Source organism: Rhincodon typus, chromosome 14 (assembly GCF_021869965.1).
Source record: "Rhincodon typus isolate 14 chromosome 14, sRhiTyp1.1, whole genome shotgun sequence".
In the NCBI taxonomy this organism is placed as follows: Eukaryota; Metazoa; Chordata; class Chondrichthyes; order Orectolobiformes; family Rhincodontidae; genus Rhincodon; species Rhincodon typus.
In genome coordinates, this window is record NC_063345.1 from 12,071,673 (window position 1) to 12,082,454 (window position 10,782).

The 10,782-nt window shown below is 43.3% G+C and overlaps 1 protein-coding gene across 1 annotated transcript in view; it reads left to right on the forward strand.

Annotated features, from left to right (window-relative positions):
- The window catches only part of LOC109935591 (neuronal PAS domain-containing protein 2-like), a 174,589-nt gene extending 165,543 nt beyond the window's left edge, over window positions 1-9,046 (forward strand). The window contains exons 5-6 of the mRNA XM_048605268.1: window positions 8,736-8,779; window positions 8,938-9,046. Of these exons, the coding sequence (XP_048461225.1) occupies window positions 8,736-8,779; window positions 8,938-9,046 (153 nt within the window). The remainder of the gene's footprint in view (window positions 1-8,735; window positions 8,780-8,937) is intronic.
- The last annotated feature ends 1,736 nt before the right edge of the window (window positions 9,047-10,782 follow it).

Here is a 10,782-nt window from a genome sequence, read left to right on the forward strand (position 1 = left end):
GAGGGGGATTCTTTTTTGGTTCTTATTGCGTGGACGGGGTGTGAGGGATGAGGTGCGGGAGATGTGGGAGACACGGTTGAGGGCATTCTCGACCACTGAGGGGGGGAAGTTACGGTCCTTGAAAAACGAGGACAACTGAGATGTACGGGAGTGGAATGCCTCATCCTGGGAGCAGATGCGGCGGAGGCGAAGGAATTGGGAATAGGGGATAGCATTTTTGCAGGAAGGTGGGTGGGAGGAGGAGTATTCTAGGTAGCTGTGGGAGTCGGTGGGCTTGAAATGAATATCGGTTTCTATGTGGTTGCCCGATATGGAGACAGAGAAGTCCAGGAAGGGGAGAGAGGTATTAGAGATGGTCCAGGTAAACTTAAAGTTGCGGTGGAAGTGTTGGTGAAGTGGATGAACTGTTTGAGCTCCTCGTGGGAGCACGAGACGACATGTCCATCCTGGGCCTCCTGCAGTGCCACAACGATGCCACCCGAAGGTTGCAGGAACAGCAAGTCATATTCTGCTTGGGAACCCTGCAGCCCAATGGTATCAATGTGGATTTCACAAGCTTCAAAATCTCCCCTCCCCCACCGCATCCCAAAACCAGTCCAGCTCGTCCCCGCCTCCCTAACCTGTTCTTCCTCCCACCTATCCCCTCCTCCCACCTCAAGCCGCACCCCCATCTCCTACTGACTAACCTCATCCCGCCCCCTTGACCTGTCCGTCCTCCCTGGACTGACCTATCCCCTCCCTAACTCCCCACCTGCACTCACCTTTACTGGCTCCATCCCCGCCTCTTCGACCTGTTTGTTTCCTCTCCACCTATCCTCTCCTCTATCCATCTTCTATCCGCCTCCCACTCTCTCCCTATTTATTTCAGAACCCCCTTCCCCTCCCCCTTTTCTGATGAAGGGTCTAGGCCCGAAACGTCAGCCTTTCTGTTCCTATGATGCTGCTTGGCCTGCTGTGTTCATCCAGCCCTGCACCTTGTTGTCTCAATGTTCTGGAGACTTGGGTTTGAATCCCACCACATCAGATGGTGGAATTTGAATTCAATAATGCCCTTATCCTGGCCTACATGTGACTCTAGACCTACAGCAATGCAGCTGACTCTTAATTATTGCCTTCTGGGATGGGCAGTAAATGCTGGCCTAGCCAATGACACCCTCATCCCTCCGTGAATGAAATTTTAAAATTCTATTGTGGTATCTGATGGTGAAAGTTGACACAAGCCAGAAGTAAGATTTGCGGAAAGAAGGTATGTGCCTAATACAAGAATTTTAATGGATAATTTCTACCTTTTCCAAGTATATATTTTTAATGCACTGCAAATAAATGTTTCCAGATATTGTTTCAAATCTATACAATATATATAACAAAATACATTTACATTTCTCTGCCAGCCCATCTGCTGAATTACACAATAGCTTCAGTCTATTTTTAGATTGTGATTAATACATAAAGTTTAGTTAAAACTCTTTCCTGGGACCTGGGCACCATTGGCTTGGACAGCTCTTGCTGCCCATCTAAACTTGCCCTTGAGAAGGTGTTGGTGAGCCATCATCTTTAGAGTATAAAGTACAACTATTAGTTAACAATCTACCTGCCAATGTGTACAATTGCCCAAGTATGGACTATCTATAAAAATCAGGACAAATCCAACTTGACATTTGATGTCTCATCTGCTTTTGATCATCAGCAAAATATTGGAAAGGGCCAATGACCATACTTTCAAGTCGCACGTACTCAGCAACAGCTTGCTCACTGATGCTCAGTTTGGTTTCTGCCAGGGCCACTCATCTCCTTACCTCATTTAAAACTTGGTCCAACATGGCCAGAAGAGCTGAATCCAGCACCAAAGACTTCTGCAGGAAAACTGGAGTCATTGGGAATTGGGAAAAATTTCCACTGAAGTCACACTTGATAAAAGGATGATTGTGGTTGTTGGATGTCAATCCTCTCAGGCCCAGATTATTGCTGCAAGATTTCCTCAGGATAGTGTACTAGGCCCAACAATCCTTGGCTACTTCATCAATAACCTTCCATCCATCTTAAGGTCAGAAGTGGGATGAAATAACTCCATTTAGGCCGGTATCCTGTTACTAAGACACCCTTTATTTACACATGGAGTGTCCTTGACACTGATCCAGCTTCCTCAGAGCCAGCTGTCAGAGTGAACAGAACCTCTGACACTGTTTACATCTGTCAGCCAGGGTTCCCTGATGGGACCAGGTGAACAGCCCCAATCAAGCAACTCATATTCTAAAAGGTCTACCTGGCTGAACTTGTTGAACAATACATGGGGATGTTAACTGATAATTTCAAAATGTTCAGTACCATTCACGATTGCTCCGACATTAAAGCAGTCCATGATCATATGCAGTAAGACATGGACATTATGAAGGCTTGGGCTGATAAGTGGCAAATAACATTTGTGACACATATGAAAGGTAAAGACCATCTCTAACAAGAATCTGGCCATATCCCCTTGACAGTTCATTCTCGTGAAGATGTTTTTGGAATATTTTATTCAATTCATTGTCTGCATGGATGACCAAAATGTTTTAGGAGTACAAGTATCAGAATTTGCTGGGATACAGTAAAGTCTGATAGCAGTCAATAATATTTGCTTTACAGAGGATCCCTTCAGCTTTCTGAGTCATTGAAATACATTTTTAACTGTCAGCATATGTGTCCATTAAATTTTTGAAGACCTATACATTGAACTCTAGCTCCCTGTGTATTTCATGCAAAAATATTACCTTTTTGTGATGTAGTCAAATTAAGTGAGGGAGGTAATTACTGTATAGTAGAATCAATCAATGTCATAATCAATCTCAAAAAAGAAATTGGTTACAAGGTAGGAGATGATTTTTATGCCTGCTTTAGTGAAAAAGACCATTTTTGAGACTTGGAAGAGCAGAAGATTTTGACAGATCAATCCTGTCTAAAGGTGTCAAAATCTTTTCTCAATACAGCCACTAAATACATTGATGTACGAGGAAAGAATACAGATGATTCAAGAGATACAAAGTGTCTTCTTTTGAAAAATTTTATTAAGATCGGAGATTACAATATCAGTTTCTTGCATATTTTTTGAATGGAAGTTTTTTTTTTGTCCATTGTCAATTTCTATCTCCACACCATTTTTGAGGAACAGTGAAAATTAAGTGTATTATACACAAAAAAACAGCTATGAAAAAGACCTCTTATTTTGTGTGGCCTTCTCCTGGAAAGGAAGCAGTTAGAGAGGTAACAATGTGCGTACAGACGTCTGCAATGCATTCTTAAATATGTAACAGAATAATTTGTTAGGCTGCTGAAAACACAGCTCCGTGGAAGAAAGTGGACAACCAGACAATGGGAAATGTGTCAATCATAAAAATGTTGCTTTAATAGACAAGATGTAAGTTACTTTTCTTATGCTTATGTGCTGCAAAAATTAACCTCTTAGAGACTTTTTCCTCGGGTGGAGGTAGCTATTACGAAGGGGCATAGTTTTAAAGTGAGTGGAGGTAGATATAGGGGAGACGTCAGAGGTAGGCTCTTTACTCAGAGAGTGGTCGGGGCGTGGAATGCATTGCTGGTGAGGGTAGTGGAGTCGGCCTCATTAGGGGCATTTAAGTGGCTATTAGATAGGCATATGGATGATAGTATAAGGCAGGGGTGGGGGTTAGATTGACCTTAGGATTAGGGTAAAATTTCAGCACAACATCATGGGCCAAAGGGCCTGTACTGTGCTGTACTGTTCTATGTTCTATGTTCTGATTGCATCACATCACATAATTCAACCTCGACCCGCCACAAAGGACAAAGAATTACAAATAAAGATAGTTTCACCTAATTCTTTACCCAGAGTGTAGCATTAGAATCTGGAACTTATAACCATGTTGAATAATTGAGGAAAATAATAGAGGTGCATTTAAATAGCAGGAAGATAAACAGGAGAGGAAGATTAGAAAATGATGAAGAGTAGTAGGGGGAAGATTATGTAAATGTATACAATAGATTGTCTTAATGGCATGGTTGTCTACAGTCTGCTTTGTATAAAATCATTTAAGTTGTAGTTTAACATGTAGCACCAGCTGAAGAACATCAATTCTATTTAATACTCAATAAAATTATAATATTTTTATTTTCTATGCTGTCATTGACTGTGTGATGGTTGACAGGGGTAAATCAGTACACATGTTCCATATCCGAAGCAACAGCATTTTCATTTTAGCTTTCTTGAAACCTGCCCTGGCTACTCTGGTGTGTCCTTTCATATGTATCCTGGACAACAAGGTGCAGGGCTGGATGAACACAGCAGGCCAAGCAGCATCATAGGAGCAGAGTCCTGGATTCAGTTTATGAAAACTAGTCACCATGTGTAATTTGGTCCACTGTACATTGTTATTCATTGACATGACTACAAGGATAAAATATTTCTTCATTCCAGAGAATCTCTTGGATAACTGAAAATGTTGCATTGTGACAACTGGCCTATTAGCACCATCTTCAGGGCATGTTGTTGACAGTGCTGAACCATAGCATAGACTTTAGTGACAGGAATCAACCTCAGTCAAGTTGTTGTGAGAACAAGCAATGCTCTCATAACAAAAGGCTTGACGCACTTTGTTTTAATGGCTCCACTCAAACAGCAAAAGGAGAACCGCAGTAAAAATATGCTGAGAATTTGCATGAGAATGCTAGCTATAGCCAACCTTGTGCTTCTGAGTGTTATATGTTAGAATCCTCATATTGCCCTTCCTATTAAAATTTAGATAAACTACATACAAGCATACAAATCAAGAGCAGGAGTAGGCTACTAAACCCTCAAACCTGCTCGGCTACTCCATAAGATCATAGCTCATCTGATTACTACACGTTCTGGCTTACCCAAGAACTATTCATCCCCTGGCTTAGCAAGAATCTATCTAAATTGGCCATAAAAATATTCAAGGGTTCTACCTCTTAAGGAAGAGAGTTCAAGGGCAGTATCTTATAGGGGTCTGAGTGACATGGGCTATGGTGAGATTTGTGGCAGAGTTATAGGAAAAGTCCAGCGAGGCCCATTTTGACATCAGGAGGATCTCATTCCATCTTTTATGTTTTTGCTGACCAGCAAGCCGAGTTTCCCGAAGATACCAAGAACTGCTGGAGTCAGAATCAACACACTGTGGAGCTGGAGGAATACAGCAGCTCAGGCAGCATCAGAAGAGCAGGAAAGTCAATGTTTCAGGTTGGGACCCTTCTTCAGAACTTTTGGAGTCCATTGGGGATGATCCAGCTGCGTAGGCAGGTACTGAGAAAGGAGATGTGGCTGTAGTACTGGGTTTGCTTAACTATGTGGTCGAAGAGCTTCAGGATGGAGGAGATTACCAGTGCTTTCCAGTGGGAGAAAGATCCACTGAGATCTTTCCAGGGGGAGAAGGACAATTTCTTCAAGGTGGGCATCCTTGGAAGAGGCTTCGCAGTGGGGTTATAACTCACTTGGAGATAGCAAGAACTGCAGATGCTGGAGTCAGAATCAATACAGTGTGGAGCTGGAGGAACACAGCAGGTCAGGCAGCATCAGAGGAGCAGGAAATATGAAGTTTTGGGTCGGGACTCTTCTTCAGAACCGATGCTACACGTTGACTTTCCAGTTCCTCTGATGCTGCCTGACCTGCTGTGTTCCTCCACTCCACACATGTTGAAGGTGAGTTTCCCACCAGACAGCAGCAAGTTGCCGATGAAGTGAGATTATTGCTCGTTAAATACTTTCTTGATGGCACACTTGTCTCACTAATGCTCAGCTTCCTATCCGACCAAACTTATCAAACAACCTAGGTGTCAAAAAACCTTGACGTGGAAACTGGAGTGGGTAGCTGGTGGATTCAGTCTCCTGCTTGCTCCGAATGATCCCCAGGTGGCATACGACTAAAATGCAGCCCACGGCACTATCCATGAGCATCAGCTGCAAATCCATCCCCGTCCACCAACATTGCCATCCAGCTATTGCTATCTCCTCCTGATCATCAGGGTACCTCTCCTTGATACACTGGCAAGGTGTTTGGAAAGCACAGACTTGTTTTGCATGGAGACCAATAAATAAATTGAAAAGCTGCAGAAGGGGCATTTTGCACAGACAGAGAGGGAGCCAGCTCATGGAATGGAGCAGGCTGCACCTCAGTGCTGCTTACATGCTCTCTTAGCACACACACAGCACATAAGTGCTGCAGCACTTACCAATCATAGTGCTTTGTTCCTTTTAACCCCAAGAACTTTAACTCCTTGAAAACATTTAATGTTTTGGCCTCAGCCACTTTCTGTGGCAGAGAACTAGGGTTGGTGGCAGTGGCTCAGTGGTTAGCACTGCTGCCTCACAGCACCAGGGACCCGGGTTTGATTCCACCCTTGGGCGACTGTCTGTGTGGAGTTTGCAATATTCTCCCCAGGTCTGCGTGGGATTCCTCCGGTTTCCTCCCACAGTCCAAAGATGTGCAGGTTAGGTGGATTGGCCATGCTAAATTGCCCGTAGTGTTCAGGGATGTGTAGATTAGGTGGGTATGGGGGGATGGGTCTGAGTGGGATGCTCTGAGGGTTGGTGTGGACTTGTTGGGCCGAAGGCCCTGTTTCCACACTATGAACATTGCACACAGACCCATTTACTGTTTGGACATAGACCTGTGGGGTTTCTGTTCCCTAGCCATCCTACTGTATTGGTCCCCTTGGCGCATTGCTGCTCACTGTCACATACATGCTCAGCCACTCACGGCCAGCTAGATCTTTGGATCTAGAGGCCCTGAAGGAATAGGATAATGCATTAGGAAGGCTAAAAGTGTCAGAGTGACTCAATGCCGTGTATACAAAACGTTTCTCTTGCTTTCAGGTGATGTAACAAGCTCTCAGCTCAGATCTGCATCTACAGAACATTGGCTATAGACATGAGCTGATGCCTGATGCTGTCACCAAACCATATGGGCCCACACAGTAAAACCAACAACCAGATATAAAGATAGAGCAGTGATACTTACACAAAAGTGCAAAATTAATCACAGGCCATTGTCACTGCTGTCATTAAAGTGCCCTCAATAAGTTTTCTTCCTCCTCTCCCTCCTGTCTTAATGTCCTCCCTGGTTCTGCCGCTGGGGTGATAGGAGCCTGATTGGCAGTGAATCCCATTGGCCACAAGAGATTCGATAAGGCAATCTTGGGGATACTTGTGTCTGGATGACCAGACATGCCAAGACCATAAAACCATAACATAGCGGCAGAATAAGGCCATTTGGCCCATTGAGTCTGCTCCCACTTTCAATCATGGCTGATATGTTTCTCAACCCCATTCTCCTGCTTGCTCTCTCTAACCTTTGGTTCCTTTGCTAATCAAAAACTTATCTATTTCTGTCTTAAATACATTCAATGACTTGGCCTCCACAGCCTTCTGTTGCAAAGAATTCCACAGATTTACCATCCTCTGGCTGAAGAAATTCCTCCCGTCTCAGATCTGAAGGTTCATCCCTTCACTTTGAAGCCGTGCCCTCGGGTTCCAGTCTCTCCTACTATTGGAAACATCTTCTTCACATCCACTTTATCCAGGCTTCTAAGTATTCTGTAAGTTTCAGTCAGATCCCCCTCATAGTTCTAAACTCCATCGAGTACAAACCCAGAGCTCTCAGTCACTCCTCATATGACAAGACCTTCATTCCCAAAGCATTCTTGTAAACCTCCTCCAGGCCCTTTCGAAGGTCAGCATATCCTTTCCTAGATATGGGGCTCAAAACTGCTCACAATATTCCAAATGCGGACTGACCAGAGCCTTATGCAGCCTCAGCAGTACCTCTCTATTCTTATATACTAAGGGTTGTTCCTTGATGTGACTCACTCTGCCAAGCAATTGATAGGCAAATAATTTTCAACCTCTAAATATACTCAAAGACTGAGATTCCACAGTCCTCAGGGACAGAGAATTCCAAGGTCCTTTTCAGGAAAGAAAAAATTCTCGTGTCAGAATCTGCCACCTCCTCTCCATGTCTCCAGTATGCTTACTAAATTATGCGATAAAATCACATATGGAGCTGGGCATGTATATCTCCGTTGGTGCAGGCTGCTCAGGAATATAGTAATGCAATGTCTTCAGATGGAATTCCAATCCATGAGCTTTCCAGGGTGGATTTATCACACACCAGTCCCACATCCAAAGATGGGCCTGGTGGAGATAAAATTTTAAAGTGTAATAATTGATCCAGCCACCATCCACCCCTTGGTGAGGAAATCCGAGTTGCGATGAAGTCTCTCATATGAACGTCATGTCATCCCAGCTGTAATCAATGTTGAGTGATGGTTTAGGGTTGCTGTTCTGGGACCTCTTGTGGTGCGTTGGTAGTGTCTCTATCCCTGGACTGGGAGGCCCAGGTCTGCGTTCCACCTGCTGATTTTGAGGTGGCATGACAGGATAGGAGTCGAGAAGCTGTTTCCACGAGCTGGGGATTCTCAAACCAGGGAACACTCATAAACAGAATTTCTTCTCTTGGAAGATTGCGAATGTCTGGAATTCTCTCCCTCAGAAAGCTGTGGAGATTAGATTATGGAAAGTATTTGAAAAGGAGGCAGATAGATTTTTGAAATATTGAGGAATTGAGGGCTATGAGGAATTGCCGTAAAAGAGGAATGATGGCCTGTAGGAAAAGCAGCCATGAATGTATAGAATGGTAAAGCAGGTTTGAGGGACTGTGCAGCCCACTCCTGCTCCTATTTCTTATGTTTTCTCTTTTGGCTCTCAGGTCACTGGGCAGTTATCAAAGATTGAAAATGATAATCAATTATTGTAAGGTGTGCCTGCTACTTGCTATATTGTCTAAGCACCTGATTGCTTGGGAAGCCTGCAGACCAATTATCCTGGTAGTGTACCCTGACCTGAAAACCTTTTCTGTCTGTCAAATTAGTAGTTCTAAACTCTCTAAGCTTGTTCCCTTCAACTCATAGGGCCTTTGTTATCATTGAAGAGTACGCTTTTATCTCAGAGATGAGTGCCAAGTCTTGCTTTGCAAGCTGGTCAACTGTTGTTCTCGACAGAGTGTCTGCAGTTATTTGACATTTTCCAGGCATGTAATGTGTTGCAGTGTCATAGTGCATGAGCCGAGATTGAAATGCTGCATTCTTGTTGGCAGTTTACGATTTCTTGGGATGTTCAGGACAGTCCAATGCTCCATTTTAATCCTGAACTGCAAACTACTTTTAACATCAGAAAACTGTGTGTAGGCCTTTGTCACTGCCACTGTCTCCTTTACAATGGTTATCGACAGTTTTCTGTGTCTGTCAAGGATCTAGAAGCATGTTAAACTGGCTTCCTTTCATCACCTTCTTGAATTTGTAGAAACATGGGCTCCAAGCCAAGGGAATAATGCGTCTGATGCTGTCACTGTTGATGATAATTTGGTATCACAGCAATCAAGCACGTACAGAAAAAAATCAACAGCACTTTAATGCATTGTTATGCTCGACACCATTGTTAACCATTTCCTATAAAGCTTACTTGGGAAGAATTTTACCACCTGGTTGACAACATCTAAAAATTGTTATGTATCAACATCACATTTGGGTTGAGGAATTACCTTGGTCTTTGGGGTATCTACCTTTATCTCTTTTTGTTGTGTAATATGGCCTGAGATTCTGGTCATGATTTTTCCCCAAACTCACCACTTCTTCTTCAGAGTGAGACTTCCTGTTGAAATACCTTTAAAACCTCCTAGCTCAACGGTTGTGGTCATCTTTGGTAAAGCCATGGATGTTTCTCTGTCTGCCTTTGAGGATATTGGACATTGTGCGCTGGAAGATCTGTGCTGCAGAGTGTGCACCGAAACAAAGTGAATCGAAACAATTTCAACTGAAGGGTGTACTGAACACTTTGATTCTCCATCAAGGGATATCCACTGAAGACTTTGGATGCATTTTCCTTTGAACAGGTTTGTTTATCTGTGTCAGGTACACAGAGCCTGATTTCACCATTTGGTATAGGAATTGTCACGAGGTCTGAACACCGTTTTATAGGATTGTTAATGGGTAAGATTATACCTTGGGGTTGACCCAAGCTTTCCTTGCATTATCTCATCGCGCCATCCACCAGCTCCTCCTATCTTGGGGCTGCAGCAACCTCTGTGCTCGACAGATACTAGATAAAAACCTGCCAACTCTAGCACCCACCCTATATCATTAATCGCATGGTTCCCCACCATCGATCCATTCATTAGCTGCTCCTTGGAAAATACATTGGGAACTCCCATGCCCACCTTGCTATGTTTCTGACAAATACTTCCTCCTGGTGTTGGGACCACAAATAAATTGGTAAAATTCCAGTTGGTGGCTCTGTTTTTCTCTCTCCACAGATTCTGGCTAGCCTGCATAGTATTTCCAATATTTTCAGTTTTTATTCCTGCCTTCCCATTCTTCATTTAAATTGAATCATATTATATCCAAGGTAAGAAAAGGATTTTTTAAAAATTCATTAAAGTATTCTGAACCTGGTGCTATTTGACACTGAAACAGTACAAACAAAGTTGCGGCAAAATCTATTTGGTGTAAAACTTAACTTTAATTAGAGTTTTGACACCAGAGGCAATTTATTGACATGCACAATCTCCACTAGTGTGATGTTCAATGTAGCAAGACCAGCTGGGGTCTTTGCTAATTAGCAGTTTGATGGGAATTACAGCAGCGTTGGACAGTTTAAAGAAGTTACTTAAGGAACAGAGGGACTGTAAGCAGTTCATTGATAATATTTGGCTGCTGTTGGGCAGGTTAAGACAGATAACGAAACAATCCAGTGTTCAG